This window comes from Alternaria postmessia (genome assembly GCF_024291825.1).
Source record: "Alternaria postmessia strain BMP 2775 chromosome Unknown scaffold_166, whole genome shotgun sequence".
Classification (NCBI taxonomy): Eukaryota; Fungi; Ascomycota; class Dothideomycetes; order Pleosporales; family Pleosporaceae; genus Alternaria; species Alternaria postmessia.
Genome location: NW_026260239.1, coordinates 16282 through 34917, shown reverse-complemented (window position 1 = coordinate 34917; position 18636 = coordinate 16282). Strand labels below are relative to the sequence as shown.

Sequence of the window (18636 nt, the reverse complement as noted above, 5' to 3'; positions counted from 1 at the left end):
GCTGTAACCTGCGCCCAGTAACGGGAGACAAGGACGCTATCTGTGGCTGACCCTGGATCTAGCATCAGAGCAGTCTAGACAAATCCGAATTTGCTCTTGCTGCTGGGGTGAATACATGGGCCAATCATACCAGCCAAAGTTTGGCCGTTTGCAGGTGTACCGCTATGGTCGGTCCCCGTGGCTTCCTTGTCTGGAGTAAGTCCCTGCTTCGTCCGGTATCAACGGTTGAAGCAGTGACTACACACAATTCCGCCTGGCGACGTCAGCAAAGTCGGAGCCGCTGATGTGAACGCCCGAGTCCCCCTAGACTCTTCTGGACGATCGGTATCCACAACAGTTTCCCATGGGCTCCTTTATATGAAAACGACCCCGATATTGATTCCAGTAGTGTTTGTCCAGACCAGTCACCTCCAAACTCCAAAATAAATTCTTTAATACCTAATTGCCGATTCACATACGGAGTATAGTTCTGGCCCAACCGTGGAATAAACATCAAGATGGAGCGAAGGAGGAGCAGTGCTTATAACATACCCGCCGGCGCTGGCGAGGAGATCATGCGAACAATATCCCGTACATTCTCCGGCAAATCACGACACGACGATGATATCGAGCGAGAGCGGGAAGAAGACATCACAGACAGCGATTCCGCCAAGACGAAGGTGGAAGAGTGGAGGCTTGCAAACGATGTAAAGAATATTCAACAAAACGACCCTACTGAGGGCCGGAGACTGGGAGTTACATGGAGTGGACTATCCGTAAAGGTGGTTCCTTCAGATGCACGTTTGCAAGAGAACGTGCTCAGTCAGTTCAACATCCCGCAACAGATCAGGGAGTCACGACAGAAGCCCGAATTGAAGACAATCCTCGATAACAGCTTTGGTAGCGTGCAGCCTGGCGAGATGCTGCTGGTCCTAGGAAGGCCTGGTTCTGGATGTACCACTCTACTGAAGATGCTTGCCAACAAGCGAAAGGGCTACGCACAAATCGATGGCGATGTACACTTCGGTTCCATGGACGCCAAAGAAGCTCTGAAATACCGTGGCAACATTGTTATCAACACAGAGGAGGAGCTCTTCTTCCCTACCCTCACAGTAGGCAAGACTATGGATTTTGCTACAAAACTCAACATCCCACGTACTTTACCGAAGGATTCTGCGAACCCCGAGGAGTATCGCCAGAAGTTCAAGTCATTCTTGATGGACTCCATGGGCATCTCTCACACCGAAGATACCAAGGTTGGTGATGCCTTCGTTCGCGGTGTCTCCGGTGGAGAGCGCAAACGAGTCTCTATCATCGAGACTCTGGCCAACCGCGCTAGCGTAGCCTGCTGGGACAACTCCACACGTGGTCTAGATGCCAGCACAGCTCTGGAGTACACTCGTGCTCTCAGGTGTCTAACAGATGCGATGGGCATCGCTACGATTGTTACGTTGTACCAGGCAGGTAACGGCATCTACGACCTTTTCGACAAAGTCCTTGTGCTGGACGAAGGCAAGCAAGTTTTCTACGGCACTCGCGAACAAGCCCGCCCTTTCATGGAGGAGCAAGGCTTTGTATGCAGTGAGGGTGCCAACGTGGCCGACTTCTTGACCGGTGTCACGGTGCCTTCTGAGCGACAGATCCGTCCCGGATTCGAAGGCTTCCCACGCAACAACATTGAGCTGGAGCAAGCTTATCAACGGTCTTCCATCAAGGCTGCCATGGAGCAGGAACTGTCATATCCCACGAGTGAAGCGGCAAAGACCAATACCAAGCTGTTTGTCGAAGCCATGGCGATAGACAAGTCCAAGCACCTCCCAGCATCATCACCTATGACTGTGTCATTCTACGACCAGGTGAAGGCTTGCGTGGCTCGACAGTATCAAATCCTCTGGGGTGACAAAGCGACGTTCATCATCAAGCAAGGTTCAACGCTCTTGCAAGCACTTGTAAGTTTCTGCCTATGTCTCCGTACTCGACTCTTATTGACTTTCACCTTGTAGATTGCCGGTTCCCTCTTTTACAACGCTCCCGCAAACTCGTCCGGACTGTTCGTCAAGGGAGGAGCTCTCTTCTTGGCTCTGCTGTTCAACGCGCTGTTGGCCATGTCGGAAGTTACGGACTCCTTCTTCGGCCGCCCCATCCTCGCAAAACACAAGAACTTTGCCTTCTACAACCCCGCAGCTTTCTGTATCGCGCAGATCGCAGCTGATGTGCCGATTCTACTCTTCCAGGTATCCATGTTCATGATTGTACTGTACTGGATGGTGGCTCTGAAGGCTACAGCTGCTGCTTTCTTCACTGCTTGGTAAGTAATGAGTGATTTTGCTCCATCGATGCTATATACTAACATAATTTCACAGGTTCGTTGTATATGTTGTCACCTTCGTCATGACTGCGTTCTTCCGCATGGTTGGTGCCGCCTTCCCCAACTTCGACGCTGCCTCCAAGGTCTCTGGTTTCTCGATTACAGCTCTCATTCTATACATCGGCTACCAGATTCCGAAACCCAACATGCATCCATGGTTCGTCTGGATTTACTGGATTGACCCGCTCTCCTATGGATTTGAATCTTTAATGGCGAACGAGTTCTCCGGACAAGACATTCCCTGCGTCAATGCCAACCTGATTCCGAACTTCCTCCCTCAGTACCAGAACGGTGTCAACCAAGCCTGCGCAGGTGTTGCTGGCGCTAGGCCTGGTGCTACCTCGGTTAGTGGTGATGATTACCTCAGAAGCCTCTCCTACTCGAAGGGACACATCTGGCGAAATGTTGGAATCTTGTTTGCCTGGTGGTTCCTCTTCGTTGGTCTCACAATTTTCTTTACACTTCGATGGGACGACGCAGCCGGCTCTGGAGGATCTCTCCTGATCCCTCGTGAGAACAAGAAGAAGGTCCCCCGCTCTATCACACCCGGTGATGTAGAAGCTCAAGGAAACGAGAAAGCGCCCAGGACAGACGGCAGCAACGAGAAAGCCACTGAAACCCAAGACTTGAGTGCCAACCTTATGCGCAACACTTCCGTCTTCACCTGGCGCAACCTTTCGTATGTTGTCAAGACCCCATCTGGCGACCGCACACTGTTGGACAATGTTCATGGTTACGTCAAGCCCGGTATGTTGGGAGCTTTGATGGGTTCATCTGGTGCTGGAAAGACCACTCTTCTTGATGTCCTTGCCCAACGCAAGACTGACGGTACCATTCATGGAGAGATCTTGGTAGATGGCCGACCACTCCCTGTTTCATTCCAACGTTCCGCCGGTTACTGCGAGCAACTCGATGTTCACGAGCCTTTTGCGACTGTCCGAGAAGCGCTTGAGTTTTCTGCCCTACTTCGTCAAAGCCGTGACACTCCCCGTGAGGAGAAACTTGCCTATGTCGACACTATCATCGATTTGCTTGAACTACACGACTTGGAACATACTTTGATTGGTCGTGTTGGAGCAGGTTTGTCAGTCGAGCAGCGCAAGCGCGTCACTATTGGTGTTGAGCTTGTTTCGAAGCCTTCCATCTTGATCTTCCTCGATGAGCCTACTTGTAAGTCCACGTAATCACACTCTCAGTACACCACTAACATTTGCTAGCTGGATTGGACGGTCAAGCCGCTTTCAACACTGTTCGTTTCCTTCGCAAGCTCGCCGACGTTGGTCAAGCCGTTTTGGTCACCATCCATCAACCTTCCGCCCTTCTGTTCGCTCAGTTCGATACTCTTCTGCTTCTCGCAAAGGGTGGCAAGACTGTCTACTTCGGTGACATCGGTGACAACGCAACGACTATCAAGGAGTACTTCGGTCGATACGACGCTCCCTGCCCTCCCAACGCCAACCCTGCAGAACACATGATCGACGTGGTAACTGGCACGCACGGAAAAGACTGGCATCAAGTCTGGCTTGACTCACCTGAAGCGGCTCGCATGCACCAGGACCTCGACCACATCATCACTGACGCTGCTGGCAAAGAGCCCGGAACCACGGATGATGGCCATGAGTTCGCCATGGATCTCTGGACTCAGACCAAGATTGTTACACACAGGGCGAACGTCAGCATGTACCGCAACATCGACTACGTTAACAACAAGTTTGCTCTCCACATTGGTACCGCGCTGTTCATCGGTTTCAGTTTCTGGAAGATTGGCAACACTGTAGCTGACCAGCAGCTCGTCCTCTTTGCTCTTTTCAACTACATCTTCGTCGCACCAGGTGTTATTGCTCAACTACAACCTCTCTTCATCGACCGTCGCGACATCTACGAAACACGTGAGAAGAAGTCGAAGATGTACTCCTGGATCGCTTTCGTCACCGGTCTTGTCGTCTCTGAGATCCCGTACCTCATCATCTGCGCTATCCTCTACTACCTCTGCTTCTACTACACTGCCGGTCTTCCCACCGATTCCAACAAGGCAGGTGCGGTGTTCTTCGTCATGCTGGTCTACCAGTTCATCTACACCGGTATTGGTCAGTTCGTTGCAGCCTACGCACCCAACGCTGTCTTTGCCTCGCTCGTCAACCCGCTCATCATCGGAGTGCTCGTCTCATTCTGTGGTGTCCTTGTGCCATATGCGCAAATCCAAGAATTCTGGCGCTACTGGATGTAAGTACCCCAAAACTACCATGAACCTAGAGAGCAACCCTACTAACACTGTTCCAGCTATTACCTCAACCCGTTCAACTACCTGATGGGCGCGCTGCTCGTCTTCGCCGATTGGGAATGGGATGTCAATTGCTCCGAGTCAGAGTTCGCCATGTTCGATCCCCCATCTGGTCAAACATGCAGTGACTACCTACAAGCGTGGATGGCAGGCCCGGGAAGCCGCACAAACCTAGTCAACCCTGATGCTACCTCAGACTGCAGAGTCTGCCAATACACCAAGGGAAGCGACTACCTGTACACGGTAAACCTCAACGACTACTACTACGGATGGAGGAATGCGGCCATCTGCGTCATCTTCGCTCTCTCGAGTTACGCGCTGGTGTACGGTCTCATGAAGTTGAGGACCAAGGCTAGCAAGAAGGCGGAGTAGATTGCGCGGTAGGGTGGTACCGTTGGTAGTATCGTTATCTTATTTCATTCTTCAAATGTTGTCTTTTTCCCGTCTTGGTTGCATCTTGAATATTTTGGTCATCTGTAAATATGTCGACCATTTGTCTTTGTACTGTCTGCATCTAGAAAGTTCTCTTCTCCGACCACTATAGACCTTCTCTGGGCTCAGCGCGTAGTCTTGGAGTTGGGGGTCAAATTTAGTCTGTAAATATATTGTAATACTTGCAAACACGTTTGCTGAGCCCAACTGTGATTCTGACATGACAACTGAGATGATGACACAAGTCTAGTGTCTTCGCAGTGTATTTATGCCTCCAGGGCCGACTTTTGTGGCGGGACAAGGTCGTAGCGGCAAGCGCAAGTAGGTACCAGAAAATGGGTGTTTAGTGCAATTGGATAGCCACAAACAAACGACGTGCAGGCAGATTTAGATGTATAATACTTTAGTTCGAGAAGATTTGACATGAATGGCAATTCTCGCATACCCTATTGCCGGGCACTCCCAACCACGTGCACCGCGACTGGGCTAGTGAGTGAGACTCCACCACACGCGTCCCACCTACAGCCGACAAGTCGCGTTTTTCGGCAATCTCACTTGTCGCGTATCGATTACACGCCACAATACTCAATTGCTCATCGTGAGGTGCGCGAACAACGATCGCAAACACACAATGCCGCCAAAGACACGTAAAGTGCCCGGTCGCAAGGCAGCGGTAGCTGAGGAAGCGCCTATTGCATCACCTCTCAAGCGGAGTCGCGCGTCCAGAGCCGATGCAGTCGAAGCCGCTGTTGAGCCACCAAAGAAGCGTGGACGTCCCGCAAAAGCGAAGACTGAAGAGCCCGTTGTCGAAGACGCGCGGAAGCACAAGAAACGCGGTCGCCAGCCTAACATTGCGCCTGCGCCTGAGCCTGAGCCTCTTATCGAAGCGCCTGTAGTCAAGAAGGGTAGAGGAAGGCCCAAGAAAGAGGCTGTACCTGCACAACATGAAGCACCAGTACAAGAAGAGGCACCTGTCAAGAATCATGAAGGCCGTCCTCGCAAAGCAGATGTGACCGCAAACGCGCCGCCAGCTACACCCAAGCGTGGTCGACCAGCGCGCACTGCAGCACTCGATCTCGACCGGGTCGCTGGTCCCTCTCGAATCGGCAAGCGGTCGTCTCCTCGCACAAAGGCCAAGGCTGAGCCTAATGTTGCCCCCCGTCTTAATCCACGCATGCGCTCCAAGCTGCGCACCCGCCTACCTTCAGCCAAGACTGTCAAATCAGAGCCCGTCACAAAGCCAGCCCCGAAGCCAACTGCCCGAAGAGGACGACCGCCCAAGGATGTCGCCCCTGTTCCAAAGCCAGCTGTAGTCGAGAAACCCACGAAGCCCGTTAAGCCTCTTGCTCCTCGCAAGATGCGCGGCCACACTTTGCGCCAGATCCCAGATCAATACGTGGCGCAGGTAGATCAATATCTTCAGGATCTGATCGAAGCCGACGCGTCGCCTGTCGAAGAAGAGCAGCTAGAAGAGATGGAGGAGGAACAAGAAGAAGATGGCTTAGTCGTGGAGGATGGCCAGGACGTCTTGGTTTCTTCAGAACAAGACCGGGAGCAGTATCAAGACTACAGTGATGACGGTGGTGTCGGCATGGATGGCCAGCAAGACGGTGTTCAAGACGACGAGGACAACCAAGCTGTTGTCGCACAGCAGGACGAAGAGGGCGCCGAGGAACTGCCAGAGGGCGTGAACAATGACGAATTACCCGAACAGACCAACGGAATCCACGTCGTTCCCGAAGACGGTGACCAGATCGAGAACGCCGAGCCGATGCCCCAGATCGAGATGAGCGTACAAGAGGTTGTCGAGATGGAGCAGGATGGGGCTGTCAACGTACATACTGAGGTGGATACAGAAATGGTAGCTCCTGAGAATATTTCTGAGGACGGTATGGATTTCTTCCATGGCGCCGAGGAGTACGGCCTGATCAGTGGTACTCCTGCGCCTCCTGCGGCTGTTATTTTCAGCTAAGCAGCCTACTCCCGGTCCGGTCTGGAAGTACACATCTGCCTCTCTTCATGTTCGCATACAGAAGCGGCATTATCATCGCAGTAGCAGGTAGCTTTCGCATAGCGGCCATTCTTTAGGTGCTATGATATCCGGTCGGTGGGAAGCAATTAGCTCAGCAACAGACTCCGGGTCCTGTACATGGGGTTAACATCCAGAATGGGGATGCTATCTGAGCGCGTTCGTCTTATATACGAATACATGAGTCACGAAAAGAAAGTTGCGTCTGTCTCCAGTCGTTTGAGTGGTTGCTAATAGACTGAGCAGGCCACATGTCACCTAATGAGTGATGTTTCCAGTCTGGTTTTTTGCCATATGTAGATATCATTACTACCGTGTTCCCAGCACGAACTTTTTAGTTACCGCTAACGATCGACAGTCATCCGCTCTTCACTGTCTCCGCCGTACCCGGCCTGCTCGTCTCAAAAATGCTCCTCCGTTTCCTAATCTCCTCGCCCTTCATGCGCCAGCCCGTCCAGCAACAGAACCCCAGTCGCTCGACTTCACAGAAGCTAGTGGGAGAAGATAGAATTCCCCTCACTATGCTCATGGCCATGGCTGTGTCCACCTGATGCACCGTGGTTGTGAATCGTGGTTCCACTCGACACTACCCTAGAGGTCATCGACTTTGCGCCACCACGAGCTCCACCGTTGCTCGCATGATACACGCTGCTGGCAGACTCTTCGAAGCGCTCCATCTCGCGGCACTTCTCTTCGTATTTGGCCATGTACTCGTCGCGTTCACGGTCGGCGGCGTGACGAGCCGAGATGGCACGTTCCTTTTGTTCGCGAGCTTCATTGAGCAGAGTGCGAAGAGAAGTGATCTCGAACTCGAATTCGGCGGAAGAGTCGTCGTAGGTGGAGATTGTCTCAGTGATCTCCTCGTACTTGTGCTTCCATGCGTTGAGGTCAGAGTGAGCGCGGTCGCGAGCGTACTTGAGGTTGGTGATCTCGGTTTGGAAGATGACTAGCTTTTCCTGAAGACTGTTGATCTCGCCGGTGAGGTGGCCGTGTTTGCCGCGTGAGTCCTCGCCCTCACGATAGAGGACCTTGTTGCGTTCGGTAAGAGTGTGAATCTCGGATCTGATCTCAGTGATAGTCAACTCGGCGCGACGGAGGGATTCCTCCAAGGTGTTGATACGGCGGTGACCGTCCTCGACCTTGCGGTGCTGGTCATGAAGGTCTTCCTTCAGCTGGTCACGCTCGATCACGATGAGGCGATGGTCTTCACGAGAGCGGTCGATGGCGTCTCGAAGCTCAGTGCGCTCGAGCTCAAGGTCTCTCAACTTCTCCTTGACTGAGACGACCTCACGCTTGATGTGTTCATACTTGAGTGAAAACTCGTTGGCACGGGCATCGGACTCTTCCCAGCCAAGGATTTTGGCCTTGACCTCACGGCGGAGGCCGTCGATGGTAAGGGCATGATCATCACGCTCCGTTTCGATAACGCGGACAACCTCCTTAAGCTTGTGGAGCTCGCGTTGTACACGGTCGTGTCGCTCCGTCAGTTCAGTGTACTCGCGAGTAGTCTCGTCAACTCTAAACTTTGCACGCTTCAGCTCCTCGTGAAGACGATCCTTCTCATGGAGATGCTCATCCCTCTCAAGCTCGAACATCTTGATGCGATCGGTAAGGGTGAGAACCTCCTTGCGAGTAGATTCGAATTTGGAGGTAGTCTCGCTGTACTTGCTCTTAAGCTCAGTGTGCTCACGGAGAAGTGTCCTAAGCTCGCTGTGATGCTTTTCCGAGTCAAATCGAGCGGAGTCGCGCTCGCCTTCACAGATCTTCAACCTGGAGTAGACAGCTTCTAGCTCAGACCTGGTCCTTTCGTGCTCACCGTGGGTGAGAGTGACAGAGCTCTGAAGCTCATGTAGCTCATGACGGGTGCTCTCAAGGTCACGGTCCCGATCGGCGAGCCTCTTCTTGTGGTCGGTCACTTGAGTAAGTGCAGCAGTGAGCTCAAGTATGAGCTTCTCCACCTGCCTCTTCCTCTCGCCGTGCTCGTGGCCGTGGTGCGAGTGCTCAGCTTCCTTGCGCTGAATCTCCTCAGTCACTTCCTCAACCGTGATGAGAAGCTCATCCCTCTCGCGAACGAGACTGTCCCGCTCAGCCATGATACGAGACCATGACTCCTTTAGTGAAGAAGCCTCTCGGGATGCAGTAGACATGAGATCCATCAAAGCGAAGAACTTGCCCTCGGCTTGCGATGTGAGCTCTGTAGACATCTTGCTCCGATGCGACTGGAGGAAGCTGCTTGCTCGGCGTGAAGATGAGCTTGTCTGCCGAGTGGAACGGCGTGACAAGGATGAGCTGTGACTTGCACCATTGGCATGGTTTCCGAATGAGAAGGATCGGTTGCCTGTAGGTGAGGAAGGCTCAGAGAAGACATCTCGGATTCCACTAGCCTTGAGCTTCATGATAGTAAGCTTTTCTGGTGTGATGTCGGAATTGGCTGCAAATGTGTCGGCCATTTTTTGATTATGAAAAGTATTGTTGTAATGAAAAGAGTACTGAGATGCCAATTTCTAAAGGATGGGCATGAGTGGAAAGTGGTACTTATGCTGTCAATGCCGTCAATCAGTACCCCGCCCACATACTACGATAGTGCATCCAAGCAGCATATCTACGCGTCCATTGGCATCGTCTGTTGCGCGATTAGACGAAGTGCTTGTGGCTTGATGCTTGAAGACAGATTGGTGGATATGACGCAGTATTCTTAGAGCGTCTGGCGAATTGGGGATGTCATCCCAGCTGCCGCTCGCTGCGCTTCACTGTTACCGGAAAGGCACATACAGCAGCTTGAAGCCATGCATGGGATAAGTGGGACCGGTCCTGTAGGGTGTCGGCGACTTGGGAGGTGGAGTTAACCATGATGGTTGGAGGAGTTCAGCTTGATCAAACACCGTCTAAGACAAATCAGACCGGGCGTCGCCATACCTATGCAATGGCGATCCTCGGTAGTGCAAGGTCAGCGACCGTCGCCTAGCACTCCTCGCTTGGTGGGTCATTCTCGACTGGATAATACCAGGTGCGGGTAGATCACAAGGGCTGAGTATCTCGATGCTGCAGATTGCAGATCAAATGTGGGGGACGGGCCGCGCTATAGCACCCTCGCTCCATCGCTAGACGTCGCTTGCTTCTTTCGGCTGCTACATGACGCCTGAGCTTTCGATAGTCCTAATCGAGCGTTTGCCCTTCCACGCAGTGGAGAAGCTGTAAGCCAATCATGCTTCTTGGAGCGCTGGATCGGACCGTGATAATGCAATCGATCACGTCGGGGACGGCCGGTCGATGAGATGACGACTGCCATTGGAGAATGACCCACATCCGAAAGATATCTGTAGCATGATACTCACAATAAGCGAAGATGGAAGAGCCGGCGGTTGGGAAACGTCGCGTCGAGTTCCTGCGGCGATCATCTAGGTAGGGTTACCAGTACAGGTGGTTGACGCTACCTATGTAGTCATGACCCCCACTATTGGCGGCGAAGAAGCAATGAAGTACAGGAGTTCGCATTGCTAACCTTCAGTCGTTCTTTGTGGAGAGAACGCAACAAATTTCCGGGATCAATTTCGTTTGGCTTTGCTGTGCGCATGGCTGTTTGTGATGCACGCTCGCGGAATTTCATCGTTCCTTCAACTGCACATACGCTATCCGAGTATCTGGATTGGGCAATGAACGTGGGTACAAGGTACGTGGGTCCGGAAGTTTCGCTACTCGATCATTTTACTAACGGACGTAGAAGTCAACATGTAGCCTTTTGGATGTTGCTTCATACCGCCAAACTAACCTACGGAGTCACGTTTTGCCCGGAGTGACGCGGCTACCCGATTCCGCATATCGCGTGGCAACTACTACACATACTCTTTCTTTATCCGCCCATGGATGTTTTCGCCCGTATCAGACTCGATGTATTTCAATCACATTGTGTCTGCTCCTAGTAGGCCGTATCTAACGTGATCTGTTGAACATTCTTTATATAGTGTTCTCCACGGGATCTTCTGATAGGCTTCAAACCTATCTTGTGCTACTGTTTGGTTCCTGCCAGACCATATGCAGAATCATCTGAAGTTACAAAAAGGCTCATTGCCCAATGATCACAGAGAGTACAGGGGATGTCACGTTGCGGTGAGAGGTTTTACCCGCACAAAGGCAAACGAGTGGCCAGATTGCACGACGACTGAAGATAAAAGTTACACACACGCAATGAGGCAGTTTACTCATTATATATATGAGCCAAGTTTGCCCACCCGAAAGTCTTGAACAAAGCCATGAAGTCGTTACTCACATGCCTAGCCTTTCTAACACGAATGATCATTATTTCGATTCAGTTCACATCCGTATCAGCATGCGCGCGCCCTAGAGACCGCTGCAAAGCAAACGATTGGTATATATGTGAATGCAATTCAGGCTGGCTAGTATGTTGTCGTGTTTTGTAGTGATAAGCCTGCTAAGTAATCCCCTTGTAGCTGGCGTGCAAACACAGGGGTGGTGGACATCGCACAGACATGTATCTCTCTGAGTCTTCATCAGCAGACACACGGACGTGGGTATTAGCGAAAAACTGCCCAGTACCGAGCGATAGGAGCTTGCAGTGTGTGGAGGGTAACTGTAACGAAGGAGGAAAGAAATACGAGGTTGTTTTGAACGGGTAGGCTTTTTAACAGGAGGACACCGCCAGACGAGGCTTCTGGCAAACCCGTCGTTGCCATATACACTTGTAACGGCACAGGCTTGACCGATTCGCCAAGCATCCACCTGGCTGAAAGTTCTCGTCTTCAACCCTCAACGGTCGGTGCAACTCTCTTTCATACTGAAAAGTCTCTTTATTACGTGATTAAACACTGTTTCGACGTAAAACACATCTCTCTACACGACGGTGGGCCCACCGAGGGCATCGGGCCCATCACGATGCAAAAGCTCGACCTAACGTTGAACGCGTACCCGCTACTCGAAAAGAAACTCCATACGCTGATATATTGCAGTCGGCCAATAGTTGTCGAGGCCGGAAGCTGAGACCGAAGTGCAAGAAAAGGCTTAGGCAGCGCTAGTGAATTACAATGTTTATGTAGCCTGAACCGGCTCGTTATGATCCCCGTCATTAAATCTATATGAGAAAAGCGTCTTGTTTTCATTGGCATGGAACACATTACTCTTCAGTCCAAGGCCCACCTCTGCGAATCGCGATCAGCCAACGGCACCACGTTGTAGTTTAGACGTTGAACATAGTAATCGTCTTCTAGCTCATGTGCTCGCGGTTTGCGCTGCACCTGGCCTAACAGAATCGGTCTCAGTCCTTTCTTGAAGTTGAACAAGCAAACAATCCCTACAACGAGCGCAAGAGCCGAGAAGCCCAGCGCAACGCAAGAGTAGAATACCATCTCATCCTTCATCAAAGTTTTAGAAAGTAGTGTATGCCCATAAAGAACGAGCAGTCTGCTAATCAGATATGCAATTGTTGCGGCATGGAGGAGCTGCGATATGAAGTGTTAGCGAGTGTCAGTCTATAAGAATCGAAGGACGCACCAAAGCAAACCCCATCCCAACCCAGCGCTCATGCCTTACAAAATAGACTGCGATAGCCACATGTATAAGAGTAGCCGGAAGGATTGAGAGAGTCAACGAGAACTCGGGCTCCACGTAATGAACGTCGATGAAGGCGTAAATGAATATGAATGCGAAAACAAAGTAAGGTGTGAGCTTGAGAAGAACAAGGTAGATCTGCTCTAGGTTAGTATAGCCAGGAAGCGACAATAGTGGGAATGCTTACCTGATAGATCATGTATTTTGTTTGTATCTTCCTGTCAGGACTGACGTGCTGGTACAAAGCCCAGGAAAACTCACGGTATAGTCCCCTGGCTAACCAGCACATGATGACGCTGCAAACGCATGTGACAACTAGACAAACCATCAAGCCGATCGAGACCTTCTTCCGGAAAGGCCAATCAAAATCCGCAAAAGGCGTGCCGAACTGGTCGTGATTAAGAAGGATCCTATCAGCTGCATGTCGGATTTCGCCGTATTGAAGAACAGTCGAGATTGACAGGCATATGTTGGCAACGCATTGCGCGAAGATCTAAACGTCAACGTACGAAGTCAGTACTTGTTTACGTGCACTCCGAGAGGTGGCATCACTGACCTGGATGTGATTCTTGATCCGATATGCATCAAGCGTTAATATAACTTGGAAGAGACATCCCAAAGTATTGACAGCGAGCGTCAAGGGCGTGACATAGGCGATTGGCACTTGGTATGCGACTGAATTAACCCAGTTAAGATAGACGATGAGTACAACCCTAGAGACGTTAGGCGATCGTTCCAGTGCTAGGCTTTGCGGGGTGATACGAACGTCTGTATAGTAATATTCGTAAGGGCTTGCACCGCAGTAGTGCCAAAAAAGGCCCATTCCAATCTCGTTTCCGGCCGCCACGAGACCATCGTAATTGTTATTTCCTGATCGAGCGCTCTACACGCCTAAAGAGGTAATGCAAACAAAAGTGGCGCAATCCAGCCAGCCACAGAGAAAAGGCAGCGGGGTATTGTGTGTGACGGGAGAACCTCTTTAGCAGTCTCGAAGGGATCATAACAACGCGCGGACACAAGCAAAAACCTTCAAGTCCTACCCGTAGTTTGGCACTTTCCACGCAGGGGTCCACTAGGACAAGTCGAATACGGGAAAGGAGTTTCCGTGCTATGCCGTATTCAGCCGAATATTGAGCCACCGCAGCTGAGATGCACGCTAAACTATCCCCACTTCTTACGGCGAGCGCTCCCGGCACGTCGATAGAGCTTCTGATTGACAGATATCAAGTCTGACAATGCGGTTCTTCGTCTCTCGGCATCTCCGCGTGGGGCAGCACCGGACTAGCGCCTTCTCCAGCATGACGACTTTCGTACAACTCTTCTTCGTCTCATCAACCCAAGCTCAAGACACATCAGATCTAGGCTAGGATCGTAGCGATGCTTCACTTTCTGTGTTGAGGAGGGTCAGCTATGGCGATAATTTAAAGGGTCTCTTACGCACACAGGCCCGTCTACGATCTGCTGGTTCAGGTACGCCGATGCACGACTTACGCCAGGGTCACCCCTTGGCCGTTACGAGATTGAGGGTCAAGAAGATCCGCGGACAGCAGAAATGGGAAAGCAGGTGCATAATGATTCCATCTCTCTGGTAAGATGCTTGTCGGACTCAAGGAGCGGCCGAGAGAAAGTTCCATGATCTCCACATGGTAACTAAGTAAGGTCTTAAAGTCGGCCAGACACCTTTGACCGTACCATCTCTCCACTCAGTAGACTTTGCTACTAACAACTGCTTTAGAGAACGATGGAAGAGCCATGTAGTGTCAAAGTGGAGAAAAGGTATCTTATATCTATTCAAGAAGTGTGATGGACATACATACATTGTATTCCGTCTCAAAGTCGCGCGAAGATTGAACATACCTCTAGCCATACAAACATTACGCTATCTAATCAGCTTCGCTATCGCGGCTTCGGGTGAGATATCCCAGCACTCTACGCCGTCGCATCACCGCTTTTCGCTCGCTTAGCCTCCCTTTCTTCCCCTACATTTGCGTCAGCGCGTCTTTTACCCTCGTCTTTCCTCGCTGTGTCCTTCTCTTCCCGCGCAACACGCCGCGCCTCTTTGTCTTGTTTCTCTTTCTCCTTCCGGAGGGCTTTGCTCTCGAACTCGTGCCAGTCACCCTCCAGCTCCTTCAGCGCATCAGCGCGTTTCGGTGGCGGCGCCTCGCTTGTGAAGAAAGGGTGCTCGAGTACGTCGGCGGCCGTGGGTCGCGCGTTGGGATCGAAAAGGAACATGGCCTGGAGGAGCTCGAAGGCCATAGGGCTAACACGATCTTTGTACTTCTCCTCGAAAGTTGACTGCTTCCGTTCGGTTGGGCGCAGTAGTTCAAACCATTGCATATCAACGATGCCAGGCCAGTCCTGCACGGTGGGCGTGCCCAGTATGTTATAGATCTTGTCCAACTGGTTGATCTCGCCACCATCTCCTGGGAAGATAGCGTGTCGTGTGAAGATCTCCACCAGTACGCAAGCGGCTGACCAAATGTCAACAGCCGGCCCATACTGAGTTTCTCCCAACAGCAGCTCCGGTGATCGGTACCAGATGGTGATGACTCGGTTCGTATAGTCGAGCTTGCTGCTCTTCGCGTAGAATCGTGCGAGACCGAAATCTGCCAATTTCAACTGCCCGGTGTTTGATACCAGGATGTTCGCAGCTTTGATGTCTCGATGTAAAACGCCGCGACGGTGGAGGTAGTCTAGCCCCTCGAAGAGCTGTTTTGCCAGATCTTTCTTGTGTGATTGTTCAAGCTTGAAGGTCGGGTGATTCAAAAGACCAGTGAGATCGTGGGATAGGTACTCGAAAACCATATAGCAGTCGTTCTTCTCAACCATGACCTCTCGTAGATTGACGATGTTGGCGTGGTTGAGAGATTGCAGCAACTTAACCTCGCGAATCGCGGTGACCGGAAACTAATAGTTGTTAGCATTGTCGTGTCATCGCTTGTTGGATGTACTTACGCCATCGCGTTCGCCCTCCATTCGGATCTTCTTGAGGGCAACCATGTCCTTTGTATAAACATGGACACCCTTGAACACCTTTCCGTACGTACCGGATCCAACTACCGATTCGTTACCTGGCTTCCTGTAATACACTGACTCCGAAGCTGCATGTTCAGGAACCAGAGTAGGTCGGGGCTTCATGCGTTTTCTTGTAACAATCTTTGTCTTCGGTACTTGAGGAGGTGGTGTCCTTCGAGCAGGTCGCGGATCGGAGCGCGGGTCAGGGCGCGGGTCAAACCGCCTATCGTCAGGTCGTCGTGGTGGGTATGGCTCTCTGCGATCTCTGATATCTCGGGGATCTCGAGGGCTTCGCAGGTCTCGAGGGTCCCGTTCACGAACATCGCGTAGGTCTCTCATGTCTCTCGGGTCACGCAAGTCTCTGTCTCGTGGCTCTCGGAAGTCCCGCTCTTTGCCACGATAATATGGAGGTTCTCGAGGATCCCGTATATCTCGAGCGTCTCTGTCGCGATGATCCCGTACATCTCGGTAAGCCGGTTTCCGGTCGTAATAGTTGTCATATCGCCGGTCTCGTTCCCTGTTGTCCCGCTCGCGACCGCTGTCGTAACCTCTGTCCCTGAAGTCTCGATCTCGGTCGCTTCTTGGTTCCGGGCGGCGGGGGGAAGCTTCGCGCGCTGGGGCTACCACCTTTGCCTTGGGAGCAAGAGGAGATTCTTTAGGAACTGGTTCTGGTCTCTCGGACTCTTCCAACCCAGGCTTTGCTTTACTCGCTGGTGGTACTGGGTTCTTTGTCTTCAACGAAAACCCAAACCCTGACTTTGGCGCCGTTGGAGGTTTCGCCGGTCTTTTTTCCTCTTTGGGGCCTTCGTCTTCTACGCGCAAGTCTTTGGATGGGCGAAATGGATTATCGTCGGCGTCGACAGATGCAGAATCAGCAGGGGCTTGGGATGCGACAGCCGGTTGTGGACGTGGTGCTTCAGTGGCGGGGCGGCCGCCTCGAGTGCCGGATGCTGGCGTCCATGACAGGTTTGAAAATTGTGTAGGCGCGGTACCACGCCCTCGTCCACCAGGTCCGCCAAACGGAGGATTTGCGCCAGGGCCTGACATGCGTCGGTCGGGACCATTGAAGTTGTTGCCGCGGTAACTGCCATGACCTCCGCGGTGAGGACTGTTCTGAAAGCCAGGTTGTGGATACGGCTGATTTGGATAGTAACCGGGTGATTGGTTTTGATGGTAAGGGGACTGGTTTGGGGTATAGCCTTGCATGGGAGACCTGATGATGTCAGCATGGGAATGACCAAAGGCCAACGGGACTAGAACTGACCCTTGATTAGGATATGGCTGGTTGTTCCAACCGCCTCGACCACCATGATAAGGGGACTGGTTTTGAGGAGAATATTGGTTCTGGGCAGGATACGGTGGGGATTGCTGAAACCCACCACGTCCCTGGTAATGATATGCTCCCCTCATGTTGCCTTGGTCCTCTCGGCTCTTGGATGCGTCAGAGTTGTACCCTGATCCAGGTGCTGGTGAGCCTCGGCGTGAGGTGATCCTATCTGCGAGGGCAGGTTTGCCAGAATCTGCTCCTTTATCCAAACGTTGGCGCGGTCTTGATGTAAAAGAGGGCGATCGGGATGGACGACGTCGAAGGGATGAGCGAGGCGAGCGACTCCTACGCAGGGGCGGTGAGTCTCTGCGAACTGAATCTGGAGATCGTCTACGAGGCGGGCGAGAGGGAGATCGAGCACGTCTGGAAGCTCGACTGCGACTTCTTGCCCTGTCGCGGTTGTTGTGAGACTTGTATGATCGTTCCCTGCGGTCGTCGAACGGCGAAATAGGTCTACGATCAGTCCTTCTCGGTGACGTTCGCCGAGGCGATATTTCACGCCTAGATCTCCTCTCCAGTGAAACTGATCTCTTCCGTGAACGATGCGCCACTGGCCTATAATGACTATCGACAGAGGGAGAGCGGCGACGATTTGAAGCCGTCGGGAAGTATGTATCGGGTGTGGGCCTTCGAGGCGGTCGGTCGCGGTCGGAGCGTGCAGGTCGTGGAGAGTATGCCCTGCTGGGAGGTCGACCCGGCGAGTACGCACGTCGTGATCTGGACGTGGAGCGTATAGAGCTACGACTCCCTTGTCTTTTTACGCGTTTCGCGGAGCCTCTCGGAGATGGAGAACGCGGGTGGTGGCGTTTTGAGGATGGAGTCGTGTCGCGATGGTGGTGGTGGTGTCGATGTGAGTGGGAAACCCTGTCTGCGCTGACTTCCCTCTTCGAAGCTCGATAGCGGTCCTCCCCAGAGGTGCTGCGACTGCGGCGACGCGCGCGCTCTCTACTCAAACTTCTCTCGCGAGAACGTCCTCGCACGTGCCTGGCCGATGATCGGATGTGCGTGTCTGGTGCGCGATGTCTGGAGGAGTCTCTGGCAGCTCGTGGCACTGGTGACGATGTTCGGGCTTCGATGTTCCTCTCCCGTGACCGTTCCCTGGATCGCTCGCTATCCCGAGTAGACGAGTCCTCTGGTCTCCACTGGTCTATATCCTGAGCCCGTCGCAGGGCAGCCATAGAGGCAGGAAGGTCATCAGAAAGCGCAAGGTTGCAGCATCAAGAGGTCCGCGGGTCAAAGTGCCACGGCCTAACCGAGCAACAAGAAACTCAAGCACCTTGCTCTCAGCCTTACGACGAAGTAGTAATAGAACTGGAAAACAACAAAAGATGCGGCTGCGACTGAAATACACTCCCAGATGTGCTGCCGGTGATACGCTTTCCTCGATGTTGCTGTCGTGGCCGCAGACGCTGCAGTGCCTTCTCGCTCGTCGGTCTTTCGCCAGCCGCTATCGACAGCGCCAAGCCCCGTGATCAAGGTCGCCCTCATTCTGTGCATGGAAGCCCCTCCATGCCGCCCAAGATTCCAGCCTGCTCCCCGATTTCATCTGTTTCAGCACATCCTTCCCACGTCTTCTACTTTGTATATCATGTTGCTGTCCACCAGATGTTCCATACGGCTTCACGACATCTACATAAAACATG

General features: G+C 52.4%; 5 protein-coding genes across 5 annotated transcripts; 2 read left to right on the top strand and 3 right to left on the bottom strand.

Annotated features, from left to right (window-relative positions):
• Positions 1 to 497: 497 nt before the first annotated feature.
• Positions 498 to 5000, top strand: J4E82_011116 (uncharacterized protein; the record flags this gene model as incomplete). The annotated part of the gene is made up of 5 exons (XM_051737326.1): positions 498 to 1928; positions 1983 to 2287; positions 2343 to 3517; positions 3565 to 4570; positions 4628 to 5000. The coding sequence occupies 5 exons, from the start codon at positions 498 to 500 to the stop codon at positions 4998 to 5000; spliced, it is 4290 nt and encodes a 1429-aa protein (XP_051582928.1).
• Positions 5001 to 5691: 691 nt separating this feature from the next.
• J4E82_011115 (uncharacterized protein) lies at positions 5692 to 7032 on the top strand (the record flags this gene model as incomplete). Its single annotated transcript, XM_051737325.1, has 1 exon — positions 5692 to 7032. One exon carries the CDS (start codon positions 5692 to 5694, stop codon positions 7030 to 7032), a length of 1341 nt encoding a protein of 446 aa, XP_051582927.1.
• Positions 7033 to 7580: 548 nt separating this feature from the next.
• Positions 7581 to 9539, bottom strand: J4E82_011114 (uncharacterized protein; the record flags this gene model as incomplete). The annotated part of the gene is made up of 1 exon (XM_051737324.1): positions 7581 to 9539. The coding sequence occupies one exon, from the start codon at positions 9537 to 9539 to the stop codon at positions 7581 to 7583; it is 1959 nt and encodes a 652-aa protein (XP_051582926.1).
• A 2685-nt stretch (positions 9540 to 12224) lies between these two features.
• J4E82_011113 (uncharacterized protein) lies at positions 12225 to 13506 on the bottom strand (the record flags this gene model as incomplete). The annotated part of the gene is made up of 5 exons (XM_051737323.1): positions 12225 to 12542; positions 12595 to 12789; positions 12839 to 13144; positions 13208 to 13364; positions 13418 to 13506. 5 exons carry the CDS (start codon positions 13504 to 13506, stop codon positions 12225 to 12227), a joined length of 1065 nt encoding a protein of 354 aa, XP_051582925.1.
• Positions 13507 to 14580: 1074 nt separating this feature from the next.
• On the bottom strand, positions 14581 to 16872 carry J4E82_011112 (uncharacterized protein; the record flags this gene model as incomplete). Its single annotated transcript, XM_051737322.1, has 2 exons — positions 14581 to 15558; positions 15607 to 16872. The coding sequence occupies 2 exons, from the start codon at positions 16870 to 16872 to the stop codon at positions 14581 to 14583; spliced, it is 2244 nt and encodes a 747-aa protein (XP_051582924.1).
• Positions 16873 to 18636: the final 1764 nt, after the last annotated feature.